This window comes from Panthera pardus, unplaced genomic scaffold, assembly GCF_024362965.1.
Source record: "Panthera pardus isolate Hobbes unplaced genomic scaffold, ASM2436296v1 HiC_scaffold_24, whole genome shotgun sequence".
NCBI lineage: Eukaryota > Metazoa > Chordata > Mammalia > Carnivora > Felidae > Panthera > Panthera pardus.
The window spans coordinates 128,678,738-128,700,488 of record NW_026526810.1 but is presented as its reverse complement, the minus strand read 5'-3'; the positions used below and the strand labels follow the sequence as shown (position 1 = coordinate 128,700,488).

At 55.4% G+C, this 21,751-nt stretch overlaps 1 protein-coding gene and 2 long non-coding RNA genes across 7 annotated transcripts in view; 1 reads left to right on the top strand and 2 right to left on the bottom strand.

Moving 5' to 3' along the window:
• Positions 1–3,542: 3,542 nt before the first annotated feature.
• LOC109274499 (uncharacterized) lies at positions 3,543–7,039 on the bottom strand. Its single transcript, XR_002083641.2, has 2 exons — positions 6,787–7,039; positions 3,543–3,805 (listed from the first exon to the last, which is right to left on the bottom strand). It is a non-coding gene; the product is annotated as an uncharacterized LOC109274499 (long non-coding RNA).
• Positions 7,040–11,626: 4,587 nt separating this feature from the next.
• Positions 11,627–21,031, bottom strand: LOC128773059 (uncharacterized). 3 transcript variants are annotated; one of them, XR_008417308.1, is made up of 3 exons: positions 20,732–21,031; positions 13,481–13,882; positions 11,627–13,383 (listed from the first exon to the last, which is right to left on the bottom strand). It is a non-coding gene; the product is annotated as an uncharacterized LOC128773059 (long non-coding RNA). The 3 variants fall into 3 exon arrangements; XR_008417307.1 differs by having other exon boundaries at positions 11,627–13,885; XR_008417306.1 differs by having other exon boundaries at positions 11,627–13,882.
• The window catches only part of ASB2 (ankyrin repeat and SOCS box containing 2), a 29,213-nt gene continuing 20,030 nt past the window's right edge, over positions 12,569–21,751 (top strand). For 2 of the 3 annotated variants that reach the window (XM_019462147.2, XM_019462150.2), the window contains exons 1-2: positions 12,569–12,774; positions 19,450–19,539. In XM_019462147.2, the coding sequence (XP_019317692.1) occupies positions 12,569–12,774; positions 19,450–19,539 (296 nt within the window). Of the gene's footprint in view, positions 12,775–17,846; positions 18,207–19,449; positions 19,540–21,751 lie in introns of those variants that run through there. The other variant, XM_019462151.2, reaches the window with a different exon arrangement.

Sequence of the window (21,751 nt, the reverse complement as noted above, 5' to 3'; positions counted from 1 at the left end):
AGGAAATCCAGTCTGCAAACAGAGACTGACACCATGTAGAGAATGAGAAATGCTTTGTGAGATTTAACAGAGCGCTGAGGGAATGCAGAGACGCTAGAGTGCCTCGTGTGTGTGTGTGTGTGTGTGTGCACAAGGACATATGCAGGGAGGGGACAGCTTTTGAGAAGATGGCTGGATGGATGTCACCAGGCAGAAGGACAGGGCGAGGGACTTCCAGGTGGAGGGGCAGCTGGGGCAAAGGCAGACAAGTCAGGGTGGGTCTGGGGTGTCGGGAATTGCCAAGCGGCTACAACAAAGGCTCAAGAAGTGGGCAACACTGGCGTGGTGGGGAGGGAAGCCAGAGGGAGATGCAGATACCCCCGGCCTGGCGGGAAGATGGCACGTTTGCTGATTGCGTTGGAGCAAAGGGGGTTCAGGTGCGATCTGACTTTAGGCAGCTCCTTGGGAAGCCAGGGGAATGGAGGGGAATGAGGAAGAAGAGGGGCAGCGCTCCTTAGGGAAGACAGGTAAATGACGGAGACAGCAGGCAGGGCAGGGGCCACCCCCCTGCAGAGGGTAGCAGGACTCTCCGCCCATAAGGGAAAGCTGGGGTGTAAGTAAGGCAGGGGTGGAGAGAGCTCCTGGGGCCCCGGGGAAGAGCCAGCTGGGGCCAGAAGAGCAGCCACGGCCCCTGCCCTCGGCATCTGAGGCCTGGGGTAGAGCAGGGGTGAGGCAGCCCCAGGCAGATGCCCCAGTCACTTCCAAAACAGTTGGATGGGTCCCGACAGCTGGTGGCAGGCCTGTTTACAGCTCGGCCTCCTCCGGGAGCTGGCGGTGGCCCCCACCTGGCGCTGTTCTCGTTTGCATCATCCATTCTTGCACAAACAGGTCAGGCCCTGAGTGCCCCGGGTCCTCCACTGCCCCCACTCCCGTGACCTTACGACGAATAACATGGCAATCAATATCCGCGAGCAATTCATCAGACACCTCCTGGGAGCCAGGCACTGGCCCAGTGCTTGAAGTGATTTCTCTTATTGACGCTTCTCAAGGGCATCCTGAGTTAGAGGTGATCATGACTCCCATTTTCCAGATGTGGAAACTGAGGTTCTGAGAGGTTAAGGGTCTTGCCTGGGGCCAGACAGCTAGGAGGTGTTAAGTTCGGGATCAAACCCTGGCCTCTTGGCCTCCAGGGTTCACATTCAAAGCCACGGCCTCCCTGGGGCCCAGCGCCGCGGTAAACAGACCCGCCCCTGGCACAGTCAAGGCATCATAAGGTCCCTGTATATTGTGGACAGGCTAGATCCAAGAGAGTTCTCCCGAAGGAGTCACAAAAATATCTCTGGACCCGCCCAATGTCCTTCCATTTCTGAGCTACAGAGGGTCAGGCTGCCCAGAGGAGGTGGCCGGTCTCAGGACTGGTTTGTATTTTTACCTTTTATCCTTAGCACCTTCTTTTGGACTAATTAATGCCCAGGAATATAATTGGCTCCTAACTTGCCTGATTTTTTAAAGAAAGGGACACAAAGGAGAGGGGTAGAAAAAGGAGAGGAAAAGCAGGCAAACAGAGAGAAGAAGAAAAAGATTTCAATAAAGGCAGTGGGGGTGGGGAGCGAAAAACAGAAAGGAGAAAGACTTTGGTGAGACCCTGATTCAAAGATTTCCAGGCAGTACTGCGGTTGGATCCAGGTGAGGAGGGGGTCTGGGAGGGCCCTCCTGCCCCGCTGAGCCTTCCCAATGTGCAGACTGGAGCTAGGGTTTCCAGAGCCCCCGGCCCCCCCGGGGCCAAGGTGAGGGCTTATGTTCTCCTGCTGCCCAGGACCAGGCTGGGCAAGGCAGCACTTGGGTTGCAGAAGGGCAGGGGCGATGGCTGTTGGAGTCTCGGACCTGGACGGGAAGGCCCCCTCCCCCGCCCCCCAGGCTGCCGGCACAGATGGCAGGGCCTGCATTTGCCAAATCCTGGGCAGAAACTGGGTTGGGGCCTGGAATCCAGCACCCAGACCTGTTTGCAGCTGAGCCCCACTGGTGGGTCTGGCTGCAGTAGGAGAGGGACAGGAAGATGGGTCAGGAGACGTGCGGAGGGGGCTAGGGCCAGCCCCCTGCAGGGCCAGCAGGTGAGGGAAGAGCCTTCCTTCTGGGAGACTGAGGCAAAGGTGACTGAAGGGCCCGGAGGTTCAAGTTTGGGGCCCAAAGAAATAAAATGGAAACCTGGCCTTCGTTGATGCTCCTCTAAGCTGGTGCTCACGGCGCTGCCTCAGATTGTGGACCTTTGGGTCTGTGTGGAATTAATGCTTTTCCTTGGAAAACAGATGGTTTTCCACCCACAAACAAAAAAAATTTTTTTCCATTGTTTTTCCTACTTCTCTCTCTCCTCACCCTCTTTCCTCCTGCTTTGGGTGGCTTCCTCAATGTACACCGATAAATAAATAAACCCCCAAGACTGGTTGTCAGAGATCCACGCAGAGTGAGGTCAGCAAAGGGCGCTCACCTCCAGACCAGACGGGGCCCTGGTCTCCCTGGCCCATCGGATGGGCAGAGCCGGGTGGCATGGCTGAGCGGGAACAGAGCCAGCTTTGGACGGGTTCAAATCTCCGGTCATCACCTCCTACCTGGGTGACCTTGGGCCAGTGCCCACCCCTATCTCAGCCTCAGCTTCCCCTCCTTACAATGGGGAGAGAGCCTGTATGGTGGGGGTGGGGGAGACCTGCCCCCCCCCCCCCCCAGCAGTTCCCCTTGGTAACTTCCAGCAATTCTGGCCCAACCTTGGAAGCCTAAAAGTCCTGGCCTGAGGGAAGCCAGGGGCTTGTAAACTGCATCAAAGGGTCGGGGGTTAGCAGAGCTGGGAGGGACTTCTTAGAATCTTTAAGAGTCTGGACAAAAGGCTCAGAGTCCCCAGCAGCTGTGAGGCCCAGAGAGCCAGCAGCCAGAGGCCTGTCAACACTGCCCCACTGCAGAAACCTACCCTAGGGCTTTGACCTGAGCCCCTCCTGGGGCCCCAAGCAAAGTGGCCTGGATTCCACTCCCCATCTCCTCAGGGCTGGCTCACCCCCCGGCAGAAACTTGCAGAGTAAGTGACCCCTGGCCGATGTCCTGAATACTCATTGTCAGAGGGTCCTATGAAAAAGAAGGGCAGGGAGGCCAGTTCTCAACCCACTGGGCCAATTGCGACCCAGGCCTCAGTCTTCCCTTCTGCACTATGGGAAGAGCGCTACCCCACCCCACCAGGTACTGAGAAGGTCAGATGGTGCAGTGGACCACAAATACCAGCTCCCTTTATGATTTAGGTTTTCAAGCAGTAGGACCCAGGAAGGGGAGAGAACATTTGAATGATTTACAGCCATGAGCCCTCAAGCTAGAAGTGTATCTGAATTTTCTAGAACCCTCTACAGCCTGACGGAATGGCAGATCGGAGAGAGAAGTTTTGACAGAAACTTACTGGGCTTTGCATGGAGTGGGGTCAAAGACCCTGGGGGCCAAGTCCCCGCTTCCTCGCATGGCCCCGGGCCGTCAGGATTGCCTCGGGCAGAGGCTCATGTGATCTTTGCAAGAAACTGAAACTTTTGCAATTGGCAGATGGGTAGATTATGTATTACATATACCGTATACGCTTGTAAGATAGATGTGCACGTATCCCCATGTACACATATACACATAGACCTTCTGATTACATACATGCGGCCTTCAGTGTGACTCCGGCCTTTCCTCAAACCCACAGAACAGAGGGATGCTGCTGTCGGCTACATGGGGGGAGGACAACGGTCAAGTCCGATGCTGCAGGCTTTCGTCTCTTCCTTGTCAGTTTCTCCCTGATGTGCCTCTGTTTCCTCATCTGTAGAATGGGAACAACAATAGTCTTATCACAGATTTATCAGGCGGCTCAAACTCACAACGTGTGTGAGACCATAAATTAACTGCAGGGGAAGGCATTAGGGGGTGGTTTCGCAAACACACGTTGCTATCTGCAGTGACAGATGTACGCGACAGTGTGCTGTGTACGAGCTAAACCGAATGGTGAGCACGCCCCTCTCACACCTGAGAGACGCTTGCGGACACCGAGGAATATTATGCCACACCTGTCATTTGTAGGCTGTCGCCTCGTATATAAATTCAAACCCGCGACCGAGAGGAGAGTGGAACAGGTTGTGACTCCTTCCCGAAGCTCCTAGGACAGCGGGTGACGCGAGCAGGAAGGGCGGAGGGGGCAGGAGGGACCCTGGGGAGCAGAGGATTTGCAATGAGGGGACAGAATCCAGCCTGGGTGCTGACCCCATCACTGACCCAGCCACCCAGTCGGCGGCCACAGCCACAGCCACAGCTTTACCTCCCGACCACAGCTGTCAAGAGAAGGCTGGCTCGCTGTTGCTGTCGCTCTTTTTAAATGGAGGACGGTGTAGGAGAATCCAAGCCCCTCAGAAGGCGCCTCCTTGGAAACTGCCAACTGGGAACGAGGTCCAAGGGAACGTCGTCCCAGCAGGGATGAGTCAGAGCAGAGAATCACAGCATCTTGGGAGCCATTGAATGACATTAGACGATTTTCCTGGGCCACTGGCTGCGTGCCAAGTGCTATTCTCCGCATGTATACACGTTACCTCATTTCATCTGATGACGCTTCCAGGGGCTGTATGCTCTGATTATCTCCATTTTACAGATGGGCCGAGTGAGGTCCCCGGGGTGGGGGAAGTAACCTGCTCCCCATCGCACAGCCAATAGGTGGCAGGGCCAGGGCTGAACCCGGGCAGTGGGACACCCGTGGCTGCACCACCTGCCGGTGCAGTGATCTTGACAACAGCTCTGCTTCCAAGGTTTGACTCATTCATTCATTCATCCAGCATTTAATAAACATCTACTGTGCATCTGGCCTTGGGTTACGTCCTGGGGTCATGACACGAATGTGATAGAGTCATGCAATTTGGAAGTTTCTGGATTCTATGGGAAGATAGGCCCAGAGCAGGCCATTAGAGCAATGGAGGCAGCGCTGGATGCCTCAGACATCAGATCAGGGAGGCTTCCTGGTGGAAGAGATGCTTGAACGGCATCTGGAAGGACGACTGGCCATGTGACAGGCAGGGAAGGGCCGGGAAGGTGGATGAGCAGGGTTCTGTCTATGAACAGCCTCACATCTGGAAGTGGCTTGCCCCGTTCATACTCCTGACCCCGGTCCCTGGTTGAGAGGCAGCCTGGGGTGCTGGATGATGGCTGCCAGTTCCCCTCCTTGGCCCATGCCCTCCCAACCATGCCCCCATCACCAGTTTTCCGATAAGACACCGGCGGAGCCACTCCTCTCACCGCAGCTCCCAACAGCCCTGGGACCCTACCCTCCGCTCCGGAGCCACTGCCCAGGCAGCCCCTGGCTGGCAGCAAGCTGGGATCTGTGGGAGGGAAGGGACTGAGGGCAAGAAGGACCACTTCGTAAATGCTATTGTTTCATCCTCAGCACAGCCCTGCAAGGGCCCACGTCTGTGTGCCCATTTCACAGATGGAGAAACTGAGGCCCAGCTTAGAGGAACACTGACTATGGATGGGCCGGGTGCTGCTCAGAGTGCTTTGCTTGTGCTAAGTCAAGGAACCTTCAGAGTCGCTGTTGTCCCATTTTACAGATGCCACCTGGAGAGAGAGCTCCACTGGAGCCAATGTTTGGGGTGCTGCAAAGGGGGCAAGAGAGGGGCCCCCGGAGGCCCCAGGGGTGGCTCTGGTCTCTCCTTTCCATGCTGGTCTTGGACTGGCTGCCCTTGAACTCCCCTCCCTCTGCAGGCCCCTCGTTTCCCCGGGTAAAACCACCTGCCTCCTGCTTTCTCTGGGAAAGGGCTATTTGTTATCCCAACCAGCCTCCCAAAAGGTCCCTAGGGACGGCTGGCCTCTCTCTCCAGGACTCAGGCCTAGAAGGTGGCCCAGCCCTGGGCAGAAGCCTCAGAAATCAAGCTAGGCAGCATGCAGAGAAAGGAAACTGAGGCCAGAAGAGGGACAGGGCATCTCCCAGGATCAGTGTCCCTCTCTCTGACATGACATAGGCACTCTTATTAAGTCCGTTTTATGGACAGAGAGCTTGGGATTCTAAGGGATCACACAGCTAATCACTGGCAAGGCTGTGACTTGAATCTGGTCAAGCTGACCCCACAGGCTGCTTTATAACTGCCCCTGCCGCTGAGACCGAGCAGCGCCAGCCGCCTCCACCCCCCACCCCCACCTCCTCCTCCCAGTGTCCCTGGCAGGCATCCCGGGCCTGTAACTGCTTAGGCCCAGGGCTGCAGAGTCCCCTCCTGAAGCTCTCCGGGGCTGAGACCCTCTCCCCCGGGGTCCCTTCAAGGCCATTGTCTACCTCGCCTGTCTGTGTGCACCTTCCTCTGGGTAGGTCCAGGGCCTGATGCGGGCTCCCTGCCCCGGTGTAGGTCAGGCATCCTGGCTGGATGAAGATGGCAGTGTTACCCCCGCCTGGTCCGAGCCGATGCGCGTGCTGGTTACTTGGATGGCGTTCCTGGAACACCGGAGCTCCAAATCCCAGCTTTCCAGCTATCTGTCCTTCCTTGTGTGAACCTTTTCCTTCCCCTTCCTGAACCTCAACGGCCTCATCTGTAAAATGGGAGCAACCACACAGGGGCCTCAAGTCCTTTCAGGAGTGGAGGTATAGAAGAATTAACATCAAGCCGAGGGAAGACGTTCCTGCTTTCTAGAGCTGTTGTCAGGACAATGCCATGAAATAACTGACAAGTCTCTGGGTGCCACCAGACCTGTTGGGGAGGGTCTGGGCCACACCTGTTGGGGAGGGAGTCTGGAATTGGCTGTAGGAGACTGACAGGTCCAGGTCATGCTTACCTGGCTCCTCCCACAAGCGTCTGGTCAGGAAAGGGGCCCAGGAGCTGGGTGCTGTCCTTACGCCTCTGATCAGCTCATGCCAGGCTGCAGGGCCAATGGCTGGGGGAGGGGGTCCTGTCGACTGCTTGCTGGGCCTCCTACCCAGACACTGCCCCCGCACAGGCATCGGCTTCTAGAACGTGGTGAAGTGGGTGGTCTCATTCCCATTGTTACTGATAAAGGAACTAAGGCCCAGCAAGGGGAAGTGATTTAAAGAAGGTCACACAGCTAGTAAGTTGCAAATTGAAACTAGACCTGGGGCTTCTGACATCCGGATCTGAGACCCTTCCCCTACCACCGGGTTCCTTATTTCCTCATGACTAACGCTAAGCTCTTTGCATATGGTAGACCTGTTAAGGTGGCCATAGGGGACCCTTGGGGACAGGGAGTTTGGGGGTTAATAGCACAAACACAAACCAAATGTCTCACTGAGTTGTAGAGGCTAAAGAACCAGAACAGCACTTGGAAACCCAAAACTCTCTGTTTGCAATGGGAAACTGAGGCCCAGAGAGGGGCAGGGACTTGGCCAAGGTCATACAGCACTCTAGTATCAACATGGCTACTATAACCCAGGTCTCTGTCTCTCTCCAGTGTCTTCCCCCTTGTCAACCTGGCCTGGAGCAGATGCCCTCAGATGGGGGCACAACGATGCCAGGCCAGGCGCTGGGCACCAGCCCTTCCGGTCAGTGTAGCACCACATGCGCTGATTCCTGCCTTGTGCCAGGTCGGGGTGGGTCGAAGCCTGACCCTGGCCCTGGGGCAGCCAAGGGGGTCACCTCTCACTGGGCAGAGCCCATTCCCCACCCTCCCGAAGGTGAGCTGGGCCCACCCAGACCTCAGGCACAGGGAAGCAGGGCGCCTGGGTCAGCTGGGCTGGGGACCCACCTGGTTGCACAGCGCCCCTGTGGGGACCAGAGGATCAGAGGACGCGCTCTAGGCCATCCTGATATTTAACAGGTGGAAAAATCGAAGGCCAGAGAGAGGAAGAGAGGTGCTCACAGTCAGTTGTTATGTGAACCTAAATCTCTTGATTCCCCGTCTTTGGCTATTTTTACGATACACAAAACTAATGTTGATGCTGCTACAAAAAATCAACATCCCAAACATCAGGCACAAAATGATTCTGAGGTCACGATGCCCCTTCCCCTCCTCGAGTGTGGAAAACCAGCATGGCCACCTGACATGTTGATCGAGAAAAGGGTTCTCAGCCCTGGCTACGCACTACAATCGTTAGGGAAGCCTGGAACATTGCAGTGCTTGGGCCCCAGCCCTGGAGGCTTTGAGTCCATCCATCTCGGGTGAGACCAGGGCCTTGGCATGTTTTCAAGACTCTTGGCCAGACCTGAGAACCATACTTTAAGATGATTTTGACTGCATAAAAAAAAAGCCCAACTAACATTTGCTTAAAGCAGAAGGATCTTCAGTCTCTACCTATCAAGCCAGAGAGGGCAGACCAGCATTGGTTCAGGAGGTCAACAATATCATGAAGGACCCAGAAGACCTAACAACGTTCACTCTGTCAAACTCATGGTACCGGCACTTTTCCCCTCATGGTTACAAGATGGTTGCCGCTGCTCCAAGCATCAAGTCCTCCAAACACAAAGCAGGGGTGTGGGTGAGGAGTTATTTTCCCCACTGCTGTCTCTTTTATTAGGAAGATGAAGTTCTTTCTAGGAGGCCCCAGCAGAATTTTCTTTATGTGTCTTTGGACAAAGCTAGGCTATAGATCCACCCTAAACGAGTCACTGGCCAAGGGGGTGAGATCATTCCAACTGGCTTGGAATAATCATGATTCATCCATGGGAAAGGGCACTCTGTTGTCTGAAGAGTTCTGCTCGGGCACTGCTCTGTTGTCTGTTGTTCTGCTGTCAGAGGAGATGGGGGAACTGGCTGTTGGGTAGGCGGTCATGAGGGTACAGTAAACTTTAATCAGGCATTCTCTTCCCATGGCCTCGGGAAGGGGACCCAAGGTCAGGTCCACACGTGAACTACTGACCACAGCCCAGAGGGAGAAGTTGTAGCAGCAGAATACTTCTTGGAAGAAACTAGGCAGGCATCCTGGAAGAAGAGGCACACTCGATCTGGGCCTTGAGGAGTGAGAAGGGATCCTGAGGAGTGCAGAAAGGAGGAAGATGAGTCGGCACAGCCCAAGCAAGGGCGCTGGGGTGGGAGCCGCAGGTGGGTTGGGGGAAAGGTGCGTCTTCGCCTTACCTGGAAGGTCAGGTGTGCTGGGGGCATGGGTGCAGGGAGAGTAAGAAATGGATTCAAAGGGCTGGAAGTCCCGGGCAACAGGTGCAGGTAGAGGAGGGACTTGGTGAGGTCTGGGGTGTGGGTCCTCAGAGGGGACGGTGGGTGGGTGGGGCTGGGACACCGCCGTGAAGGCCACTGCCGAGGCAGGCAGGAGGAGATCCAGGCCTGAGCCAGCCAGGACGGGTGGAGAGAGGCAGACAGAGGCGAGTGATAACCAGCGAGACTGAGGCAGGGCACAGAGTCATTGTTCCCAAATGCCTGTGTGCCGCTCGCTCGCGAACCTGCTGTCTTCAGACCTGCAGCCTCCTCTAGCTGTGCTTGAAAAGCCCAGACCTGCTTAATAATAACTTTGCTAGTGCCGGATGGAGCAGTCGTTGTGACCCTCAGGGCTGTTACCAGAATTAGAAGGGTATCTATCAATATCAGGGTATTTTTTTTTAATTTTTTAAATGTTTATTTATTTTTGAGACAGAGAGAGACAGAGCATGAACGGGGGAGGGTCAGAGAGAAGGAGACACAGAATCCGAAACAGGCTCCAGGCTCTGAGCCGTCAGCACAGAGCCCGATGTGGGGCTCGAACTCATGAGCCGTGAGATCATGACCTGAGCCGAAGTCGGCCGCTCAACCGACTGAGCCATCCAGGCACCCCTCCTGCTTTATTCTTTATTCTTCAGTTTTTCTCCTAAGTGGTGGTTTCCAGTCACCTGTGGAGCTTTTCAATAGAGGTGTCATCCCTGGGCCACACTCCCAGAGATTCTGACTTCATTGGTCTGAGACAGGGGGTCCCAAGCACCATACTCTTTAAAACCTAGTTTGTATACTTTTTAATGATTTTACTTTTTTATTCTTTTTTAAAATTGTTATTATCCCTTTCCAATAGGCTCCATGCCCAACATGGGGCTTGAACTCACGACCCTGAGATCCAGAGTCGCGTGTTCTGGACTGACTAGAGCCAGCCAGGCACCCCTACTTTTTAAGTAGATGTGTTATTGCAGTATGATGTGCTCACAGAGGTGTGTAAATAAAGATCACGCTTGAACAGGTTCCTCGCAAAGAGAACCGACCAACCATGTTACCACTTAGCTCAAGAAATACCGGGGGTGCCTGGGTGGCTCAGTCGGTTGAGCGTCCGACTTTGGCTCAGGTCATGATCTCGCGGTCTGTGAGTTCGAGCCCCGCGTCGGGCTCTGTGCTGACAGCTCGGAGCCTGGAGCCTGCTTCGGATGCTGTGTCTCCCGCTCTCTCTGCCCCTCCTCTGCTCATGCTCTGTCTCTGTCTCTCTTTCTGTCTCTCTGTCAAAAATAAATAAACTTTAAAATAAAAAAAAAAAAAAAAAGAAATACGGTGTGGTTGGCTCCCCAGAAGTCTGGCCCATATGTCCTCCCAGCTAGTAACCACCAAAGGTCACCGTCGTGACTCCTGTCACCACAGTTTAGTCTTCCTGTGCTGGCACTTTGTATAAACGAGTCATGGATAGATGCTCTTTATGATCCGACTTCTCTTGCTCTCTATGCTTTGTAAGAATCGTCCCATTGTGTGGAGTGGTGGTTTGTCTATCTTGTTGGTGCATCACGCGAACACACCCCAACGCGGTCACCCATTCAACACTCAACCCATTCAAATGTTCAGAGACACTTAGGTAGTTTCCACTCAGTTTTCTTACGAATGGCACTGCTATGAATATTTTGGGGCTTGTTTTATGGTGAATACACGTACATGGTTCTTTTGACCCCAGAGCTGGGACTGGAATTTGGGGGTCACCGGATGCGTCTGCTCAGCTTTGGCAAATGCCATCAATTTTCCAAAGGGCTTTTTACCATCTGATACTCCTACCAACGGTGGTGGGTGATCCGGTCGCTTCACGTGCCCCGCGCCCACCCCCCACCCCCCACCCCCCACCCCCCGCTATTGCACATCTTTTCCATGCGGGCCATTCTGTTGGGTAGACAGTGGTGTTGTATTAGGATCTTAATCTGAACGGCCTCCCAAACACGTGGGAAGTCCGGCATCCTTACATCTGGTTCTCGGCCACTTGGATACCCTTGGGCATCGGTTAGCTGGAGCCCCAAGGATGCTGTGTCACGAAGCACCCCAACTCAGCACTTATTCTCATGCTGTGGGTCTGCGGGTCAATGCAGCTGGGCTGACGTGGGCTTCCGGTTGCAGTCTCGGCTGGGAGGGGCTCCCCTGTGCGGGTTGGGCTCAGGCTGCCCCAAGTAGGTCCACTCTGGGGCCCGGCTAACGGGCAGCGGCTCCGGGGCGACACAGACCCCACTGCACGTGCACATGTCAGTAGCCGCTTTTTCAGGTTTACCAACGTTCATGGGCCAGAGGAAGTCACGGGGCCAAGCCCGATCTCAGCGGGGAAGGGAACAGGGATACCCTTGCCTCCGGGGAGCGGGGAGTGAATATTTGCTAAACACACCAAATTATAGCACTGGTATTTGGGGTAGTTTTCAAACGGCCTCATGGGTTCTAATGTTCCGCCAGGGCTGAGAACTACTGACCCACGGTCACACTGCCTGTTCGCCAGTCAAAACAGAAAGGAGGCTTCGTTGATTTGACTTTATTTCCGAAAATGAGTTGATTCAACCAAAGTCTACTTCTCCCCGAGGCAATTTCTTTCAAGAAGAGAGTCCTTGGAATTCACAGGGCAAATCGTTTTAATGATTGATTTTAACTAGGTCCTGCGGACCCAAGGGGCAGGCCCATGTCTGATTGATCTCTAACGTTCTCAGCCCCGGCCCAGCACAGAGACCAGGAGACGTGCTGGAATGGGAGGTTGTTGGAAGGAAGGAACATAGACAGTGTTGTGTAATCTCGGTGACGGCAGGGATTTTTGTCCGTTGGCATCATTGTTATATCGCCAGCGCTTAGAGGCACACCTGACACGGAGTAGGTGCTCAATAAATACTCTGTCAGTTAGTGAAGCATGCATGCACGTGTAGACAAGCTGTCTGGGACGGAAAAATGAATGGTGGGCAAGCGGATGGTTGGTTGCATAGAGAGATGTAAGAGCGGGTGAATGGGAAGGTGGGTGGATACATGGACAGGTAGGTGGACAGATAGATCAGGGGATGGGTCACGATCTGTTGGACGGATGATTAGGCGTTTGGATGAATGGACAGATGTAGATGGGTAAATGAATAGGTGGGTGGACAGATGGCTGCACGGGAGAATGAATCAACGGGCAGATGGGCGAACGAGCGGATGGATGGCTAGACAGGTGGGTGTGTTGATGAGCAGACGAGTGGATGGAGAGATGGGGAGCTGAATGGATGTTTGAGTGGATCACGTGACAAAATGAATAGATAAACAATGATCGTGAGCTTGCCAGAGGAAAGCACAGCCTTCCCTGCTGGTCAACATAACTCTCTTGCCAAACTGTTAGTGACCAGGATGGTTTCGGTCTCGTCACAGGGCTTTCTGACTTACTGCTTTCTCCTCCCCTCGGAGTGCCTCTTCTGGAGGCCGGGGTGAGAGGCAGAAGAGAATGACCATGGAGATCAGCGCTCGGGGCGGACAGCGTACCATCGGGAATGAGGAATACAGCCTGTATAGCAGCCTGAGCGAGGACGAGCTGGTCCAGATGGCCATTGAGCAGAGCCTGGCTGACAAGACTCGGGGCCCAACCACGGCTGAGGCCACTGTGTCCACACGAGCCAACCGCCAACCTGCCCATTTCTACCCATGGACCAGGTGAGCGAGGAGAAGCCAACTAGGATACCCGTGAGGTGCAGATCCCAGACGCTGCTAACCCAAGACCAAAGCCTCGGTCTGTAGGGTACCTTTTTACAGCTTAAAGACTCGTTATCGAAACTTACCGAGGTTTGACAGGCCAGGCACTCTAGTAGGCGCTATACTCGTTTCGCCTCATTTAACCCTCTTAAAGACCTTCCAGGAGGCTCTCTGCTATATTCCCATTTTATAAACGAGGACATGGAAGCTCAGGGCTGGTAACTAGTCCCAGGTTGCACAGCTAGTAGATGGTGTTGTGGAGACTGGAACGATCCGGTTCCAAAGATCATGGCTCGGCTTTGTACCACTGGCTTTATATGTGAATGCGGTGGGGTTGATGTTCTGAGTCCTGAGCAGAGCTCCCCACCTTACCGATGCAGTCTTCCTGGGAAAACACGTCTGAGAAGCGAGGGACATTTGCCCAGCAAAGTCACCCATTCCTCCTTGGCTCTGGCTCCCCTGTCTCAGCAGGACCTCAATGGCAGGACCTCCTGGGGCGGCACCGTAGAAATATGATGGGAGCCACCCCAAAGTTCCACACAGGCAATTCTGAATCTCCTAACAGCCACACTACAAACAGGAAGACAAAGAGGTGAAATCAATTTAGGTGGAAAATATTATCATTGCCACGTATCCTCAATAGGAAAATTACGAAGGAGACTTTTACGTTCTCTTGGTCCTACCAAGTCTTTGGAATCCAGTGTGCGCTTTGCCCTCACAGACCATCTCAGTTCAGGCTAGCCGCATCGCCACGGCTCACCAGCCACATGTGGGCAGCACAGATCTAGAGGGCACCTTCTTTGCAGGAGGTGGGAACCAGAGAGGTAATCAAGCATTGGATCTTAAGATGCTTTTAGGAGGGAAAGCTATGTTTAAAAATGCTCTGTTCCTCACTGAATCTAGGTCAAGTCCGTATTTGGGGGGGTGGTGGTGGGTGGAATGGTTATGTTCTGTGGCCTCAGGACATGGGCCTCGAATCTCATTGTCTCCAGGGGCGCCTGGCTGGCTCCGTCAGTGGAGTGAGCAGCTCTCAGGGTCGTGAGTTCGAGCCCCTGGTTGGGCATGGAGCCTACTTAAAAAAAAAAAAAATCTCATTGTCTCCAGCAGCCAGCTGACTTTCTGTGTGGCCTTGGGCAAGTCCCGTAAGCTCTCTTAGCAACAGGGGACAGACCGTCTCTAATATCCAGTCTCAGGTGACAGGGTTAAAGGTGGGTGGTGGTACATCCCAGCCCCGTCCTGATGATAGCCACCAGGCGTTCCCCAAAGTGACTTTGGCCCTTGCTGAGGCTGGACTTCCTCTGCCAGGCAGATTGGGCAAAGACTCGGGCTGCCCTACACCGAGGAACCCCTTCTAAGGGGGAAGATGGGAAGCCTCCTTGGGCGGCGGGAAGGAGTAGGAGGCACCAGGTTACTGGGCTGCACCTTGAGGGTGTCCCATTGTGGAACCCAGCCTTAGAAACAGAAGTGACTTCATGGCCGGTGCTCTGGGAGGCCCTGGTTCCTGTTCCGGCTGGTTCATCCTAAGTCAGACCACAAGTTCCTCTTTCTCAAGAGGAGATCAGATAGAGAGAACATCCCCTGGGGTATCTGCAGCCTTCTCCCCAGTGTGGGGGGGGCCCACCCCCCGGCCTCCTGGGGACACTTACAAACATTAGAACGGAGTGGGCTCGTGGGGTCCGGACCCTCACCTCCTCTTTCCTCTGGTGGGCAAGGAAGGACAGACCCACCATGGGACACAAACCCTTATCCAGCCTCCTGAGACAAAAGCTCTCACAGAGGAAGGGAAATGACTTACCCAGGGTCGCACAGCCATCACCTAAGTTCCAGACACAAGTAATACATGGGAGGGGATTCACCCTGCACCTTCTCACTCCTGATGGGAGCTGAAATCTCCCAGATTCAGCTCTGCCCTTTCATCTCTGGAAGACGGGCAGGCTTGGGTCCTGCTGGGGAAGCCCATGCCTCCCCCACCCCCCGCCCCGCCCCAGATGCACACTGAGTGCTTTCCATGCGCCCAGCACACAGCCTTTCAGCTAATCCTTCCAAAAGCCGCGCAAGGTGGACATTTCTGGGCTCGATGTTATAAACGTGCGCACAGCAGGACCAGGAACAGAACCGACGTCTGTCCCGCTCTGCCTCTCGGACGCTTAACCAGCTCTGCCCATCCTGCAAAGGCCTCTTTTCGTGCCCCTCCTTCCTCCGCTTTGAAGTGGGGTTTGGGTCTCATTACAGCCACCTCCTACCCTCAGAGTTTCAGGGTCCCCAATGGCAAGAGACACACTGGTTTGTGCCCACATTCCCAGACATGGCATTTCAAGAAGCACAGGACCCAGTAGAATCCTTTTATCCCCAAATAGCAGACTCGCCATCCAAAGCCCAGAGCAGGTGTCGGGACAGGACATCATACATGTCCCGGGGCTCCACATGGCTGGCTCCTTCTCAATGGAAGGTCACCTCCTCAGCAAATCCTGCCTGATCACCCTTCCAGGTCAAACAGGTCTCCCCCTTACTCGCTCCCTTGGCTGTTTCCTTCATCGCCCCGACTATGACTTACAGTTTCTATGTACTTGTTTCAGCCACGAGGGCAGGGGCCTCACTCATCTTCCTTCCTGCAAAACCTCTTGTCTAGCACACAGCTCTTGACCCATAGCAGCCACCAAATGGCTGTGAGCGACTATTGGGTGAATAAAGGAATGTATAGAAAGGTAGCAGAGTAGAGTGGAAAGAGAAGTGGGTTTGGAGGTTCAAATCCTTCTTCTGTTACATACTGGCTGTGTGACCTTAGACAAGTTACTTAACCTTTCTGAGTCCCAACAATCCTATCCTTAAAATGGTAATAACAAAAACTTGCCTAGACCACATGCAGTGTTCTTATGAAAAGCAAATAAAATGGCACCTTCTTCACATCTCCCGGCTTGAGTTGATCTTCCCCCACCTCCTCTCTGAGCACCCAGAGCGCCCACGTCATGACCGCCTCTGTTTCATGGACAAGCTTTTGCGTCACTATAGGAAGGCATTATCTGGCCTCCTGAGAGTGTCCCCAACTATACTATACAACCTCTTTGGGGACAGGGAGCAGATATTGCCTACTTTGGTATCCTCAATGCCCGGCAAAGGGCCTAGATTGTTGTAGGTGCCCAAGAAATGTTTTGAGGCAAATAACTGCATTTCAAAACCAATAAAATGCTCTATAAATATAATTTATTGTTTTCACCTTGTGACCAAAATGGCGACTGTGGACGCAAAGGTCAACTGAGACGTCAGGGTCCTAGAAATGAAAGCCAGATCCACATCCCAGAGAAAAGATAACGTCCCCTTCTAAAGCCATTTTTTTTCCAGTTTGCTTCTCTCCCACCACAATGTAAGGGATGAAGTCAGAAACATGCATAGGGATCATCTGCTGAACTTTGGCCCCCTGAGGGCTCCCTGAAAGGCAGACCCAACTTCCCATCCCATGGAGAAGTAGGGTTCATGCAGCCATGAACCAGAGAGCCCAAGGTTACGATGATGGACCAGCCCACAGTGGGCCCAGGAATCTGGGTCTTCCCAGTCTTTAAACTTCTGTGCGTTTTTAAGGTTACATTTCTAAGACGACAACGGAGGAAAGCATAAAGTAGAACTTTGTTTGGGTTGATGTGTGCACAGCTGCAGAGAATTCAAATCAAACCACCCACACCGACCGTGCTCTTAGGAGGTGCCAGGTGCCTTCCTGGCACCTGGATGTGAATCAGGCCTCGTCCCTCTCCTCCCCAAGTTTGCAGTCTAACAAGGGTCCCAGATGTACACAATGGCCCAGCAGGAAGGGCGCAGCAAAGAGGCTTGCCTCAGTTTCAGAAGGACACAGAGAGGGTCGATTCCCTTAGCCAAGCAGGTGAGTTTTGCAGGATGAATAGGAGTTCGTGAAGTAGGCTGGAGGAAGCAAACCTCTTTGAACCTCTGGTTTGAGCCACCGGTGTTCAGCCGGGTCCAGCCGAATTTAATGGCCTCCCTGGGGTTGTCAGCTCTCGGAGAAGTTGGGGAGCCTTGTCATTGCAGCCCAGGTCCCCACTCTCCCTGAGCCTGACCCGTGTCTGGAGTAGGGGCCAGGACGTTTGGTGACAGTGCTGTACTCCTGACCCCCCGAGCTGCCGCCTACGTGAAGGACGGGGGCCCTACCTGGGCCTCTTCCAGGGCATGACCTGTGCCCACATCCTGCCAGGTTTCTCTTACCTCTGATGACTAACCCCGGTGGTTTTCTCTGCTGGGAATTCCCCCCCTGCCTCGGGGCTGAGGGGAAGTGGGGCCCGCAGCCTTGACCGGACCGGCTCCCCATGTAGCGTGAGGCTCAGCTCAGCACTCGGTTGCTCTGAGCGCTTGCCCTGCCCATCCCCCTAAAGCCGAGTTCACGACTGATCACAGGGTTCCAGGAGGAGTCCCTGCTCTCTTTCCCCCCTCCCCGGAGACTCTATGGTCTGCATCCCGGGCCCTGGCACAAGGCTTGGGACGGAGCAGGGAGTGGGAAACTCTTGTTGCGCGGGACTCGGCCTGCCTGCTTCCTCCTCTGCAAAGCGGGATCAACATCCAGCCGGTGGGGAGGACAGAAGTGAGGCGAGGCCCTGCACGGTTGTGAGGGACATCCCCGTCACCACAGCTGTCACCCCCAGCCGCCTCGCCGTCCCTGTCTTGCTGTCGTTATTTTGCCATCAGAGATAGTCCTGGTCTTAGGGTGGTGTGATGGGTTTTTATTGGCGCTTGTCGTCTTGCTAAAAACATCCTGGCAGCAGTAACACACGGGCCAGTGATGAAGGTGGCTGGGACTCCAGGATCCTGCGCAGACAGAGACCCAGAGCTTTGTCAGGACCACACAGTGGGGGGGGGGGAGGGGTGGGGGGTGCTGCGAGCTGGGCCCCAGGCCGCCTTCCACCCTGCCCAGCATGCTCCGCTTTCCGGGGGGTGGAGAGGGGCCTCGGCAGGGCCAGGCTTTGCACAACCGCCCCCTTCCCAGGATGTGGTCTCTTAGATCTGTTTGACACGCAAAGTTTCCACGTGAGTTCATTTCAGCAAAGGCTCCGCAGCTACAGAAGCAGTGGGGAAACCCCCCCGTCCAGTCGTGCCTCCACATCTTACAAATGAGGAAACTGAGGCACAAAGGGGGGCGGGGGCTTGCTCAAAGTCGCAGGGCCGGTCAGAGTAGAGCCCTTAGAGCCAGAGACAGGATGAAGAGGCAAGAGGCAGGGGCATCAGGACCTCTGCAGACAGACCTGAGTCGGCCTCTGCTCTGCTCAGCTGCGTGCGAGCCCGGGGCAGTGACCCACCTCCCGGAGCCTCAGTTTACCCGTCTGTCAAGGGTGAGGATGTTGGTACCCGCTCTAGAGGACTGATGGATGGGCGCACACAGGTGGTGGTCAGGAAAGGTGAGTAGTAACACTCAGAAGAGCACGGAGGAAGGCAGTGACAGTGAGGAGAATGAAGGTGGCCGGCCTGGCGGTCCCCCCGCGCAGAGATGGCCAAAGCAAAGCAGGCCGGCTTCCTTGCCTTGCCTCCGCCCCCCTCCACCATGACCTGGCCTTGCTGAGGGCACCCACGAAATCTGCAGGTTCTGGCCTATCTTGGAGGAGTGTGGGCCTCCTCAGGGTCACAGTTCCAGCACCTGCAAACACCACAGGGTGCTGGTCACACGTAGCAATGTCCTCAGTCCCACGGGGCACCCCCGAGGGGTGCGGGGGAACCAGGCCAGGCCTCCTGGAGTGTCCATGGCACCTGGCACCCCAATCAATTGGATCTGTGGCGTGGCCACCACACCCCCTTTCACCCCTCCCATCCTCACCAAAGCCCAAGGGGGTGGGGAAACTGAGGCTCGGAGAAGTGAAATCATGATCAAGCTAGTGGCGGACGCGTGCCGAGCACCCCTGTGCCTGGACCCCAGCTGAGCTCACTCGCTGCAGCCTCACGGCTTCCGACACTGGGTTATGCAGAAAACTAAAACCCAGAAAAGCTCAACCTGTCTGAGGTCACAGGGCCGGAGAGTGCCAGAGCCTAGATTCGAACCTGTGTCCGTCTGACTCCAAGCCCTGGCCCCCCCGATGGCCTTTTGCTGTAACTTCTGTCCTGCGTGTTCCTGGGACAGCAGGACCCTCTAACGAGGACCCGGCGAGGCGGATGCGGGAGTCCAGACCTGGTTTGGCTTCCCAGCCACGCTCCCTTGTCCCCCCGACAACCTCCAAGAACCTCTTGCCCATCCCTGTTGGGACCCAGCCTGGCCAGCCCGAGACTGAGCCCCTTCCATCCAGGGACCTGCCGCTGACTCTTCTCACATCCTCTCTGGTGAAGAATGTCACCTTGCTTCGTATCTGCCTCCTGCGGGGTTGGCTGGGGAGGGGGCCGTGGGGGCGGGGATGAGGTTAACCTCATTGTTGTCTTATATGGTCATTTAAATCTCCCAGGGCTTCCTCCAAGGGCCAAAAATAATCCGGAGACACAGCAGCTGTGTCCAGCACACAGAGAGGACCCGGCCATCTGCTTTGGTTCAGAGCCCTGTGTCTGTCTGTCAGTCTTTCCCCTTGCGATCCCTCCATCCTGGATCCTGCCTCCGGCCATGACCCGCTTCTCTTATGCAGAGTATTTTTCCCTCTTTCACTCCTGCCCTGCACCCTCCAGGTCGACTGTGCCTCCTGAGAACCCGCCTGCCTCGGGCCCCATGGGCCTGTTCCAAGGGGTCATGCAGAAATACAGGAACTCCCAGCTGGCGTAAGTGACCCCCAGCCCCCGAGACTGTGCAAGTTCACTCTTCCACCTAGGGTTAGTGGGGGGTGGGGAGTGGGAAGCAGACCCCAGGAAGGGGGGCATCCTGGAGGGACCTCCCGGGCACACCACTCCCACGTGTGTCCCCCCTGAGACCCAGCTGAGCTGAGCTTAGCAGTCACAGACTCAGTTCAAGACTGTCAGCGGGGCTGTGCCCGTGACTGAGCCCGCAATGCCCCCCACGTAGGCCCCGGGGGCCGGAGCAGCCCCGTGGGAGACGGCCCTAGGACCCCCCCCCCAAAAGCCCAGAGGAACTCCGAGCCGAAGCTGATGAGTCAGCCGCACCTTCTGTTTATCTCAGTTTCCCCCCTGCGTCACCGTGGGTGTATCTGAGCATATCTACAACGCTCACGCCCATGGTCTTTGTTTTGCCTCGTTGCCTGTATTTGTTCAGTGCCAGGCGGTAAAATCCAGAAATAATCTGGGCTGCAGGAGGGGTTCTGTGTGCCTGGCACCAGGGTGCTGGGCTAGGTGCATCCTTGGAAAACAGATCCGTGCTGCCCCTTCTCCGCCCCCCTGTATCGACCCCAGAAGCAGCTAAAAGCAAAAGAGGGGCCCCCCGTCGCGGGAACCCCTATCTCCTTGCTCCAGTTATGTTGCAGAGAGGGGAGGAGGCAATGGGCCAGTGTTTTGAGTCTCTTCCCAGCTCTTTTCAAACCCTGCCGCCCCGACTTCCTTGGTGCTGTGGGTGGAATTCTGACGGTCTGGAAAAGGGGGCCCCGGACTCTGGTCTCGGCACTGCTGCCCCTTCCTGTGTGGCTGCCTGTGAGTCGCTTTCCCTCTCTGAATCTCCCTTCTCTGTGAGAGAAGGTTGGAGAGGACAGAGCGGCCTCTGGGGTCGTGTCTAGCTCCTCGGTCTCTGATGGTCTGACACCCCCCAGCAGCCTCCCCCTACCTCAGGGCGGGGCTTTGGCTGAGCTCCTAGAGCAGCAGTCAGCATGTGCGCCCGAGAGCTTCAGGGTCCTTGCACCACAGCTGGACGAGAGCCAGGCTGGGCGGCAGGTCCTGGGAGTGTTCTCATGAGACTGCGCATCCCCCACCCCACCCCCCGCCCCGTCCACGAGAACAGCCAGCCCTCCTCTCTTCCACTTCAGCTGGGGTCCCACGGGAGACCTGCCAGGGGACCCGGGATACATACCCAGCCGGGCTCTTCCTGACGCCAGCAGGGGCTGCTCTGGCCGCTCGTAAGAAGAGCTCACCGAGGTGGTAGTGATGGCGTTGATGGGGACGTCGGGGCTTATCTGGTCAGTTACCCAGTTTGCTCGTGGGTCTGTAACTTAACCGGCATCTGTGCTCTGAAGCTATTAATAACCGGAGGGGCTGAAAGTCAGGAGGAAGTGCCGCTCACGACGGAGGAAGCAGCTGGGAGGGTCAAGGGGCCGGCCCCGTGGACCCTCGGGGCCCATCCTGCCCCCTGACATGGGTGAGCGCCCTGGGAACAAGGCCTGCCTCCGGTCTCACCTTCTCCATCTAGGAAATGGGAGCACTTATGCAGAACATTCCCCAGGAGTGGATCTGGGACTCACAGCTGTCCTGGTCCTCACTGACGCAAGGATGGAGGGAAGGGAGCTCAGTGAATGAATGAATGAATGAATGAATGCATGAGTGAAGTAGCAAAGAAGTTGTCATTCATAGTAGCCCTGAAATCTCTCAGACATTCAGAAGTTTAAGACTGTGCAGGCTTCATACGTATTAGTCCTTCAAGGATGGAAGTCTTTCAGCAGCTAAAGCTTCTAGGGGTGAGGGTAAAGGGTGAGGAACAAGGAAGGGAAGACCCCAGAGACATGCTCACTGGAAAGAGCCCCCCTCTGAGGGACTCTGGTCTCAGAGCTGCTTGATGTGCAAACTGGCCCCAAAGGTTCCCGGTAAATGCTAGCACACTGCACTGAAGCAGCTCCCACGGGGTCAGTTATCCATCCGTCTGGGGGCCGGCACTGTCTGCCCGAATCCTCTTGGTAGACGTGGTCTCGGTGTAACATTAAATGCAGCCCTGCAAGGCGCAGGGACAGAGGGCTTCCTTCCCTCATTTTCTTTTGGCCACCAAGGAGCCCCGTCTAAAAGATACCCTCGGTTTCCATCCGTGGAAGTGAACGAGCCTGCCATGTGTCATAGACTTTCCCTACATGGCGCCCACTTGGAGATAAAGGCGTGGAAGGAC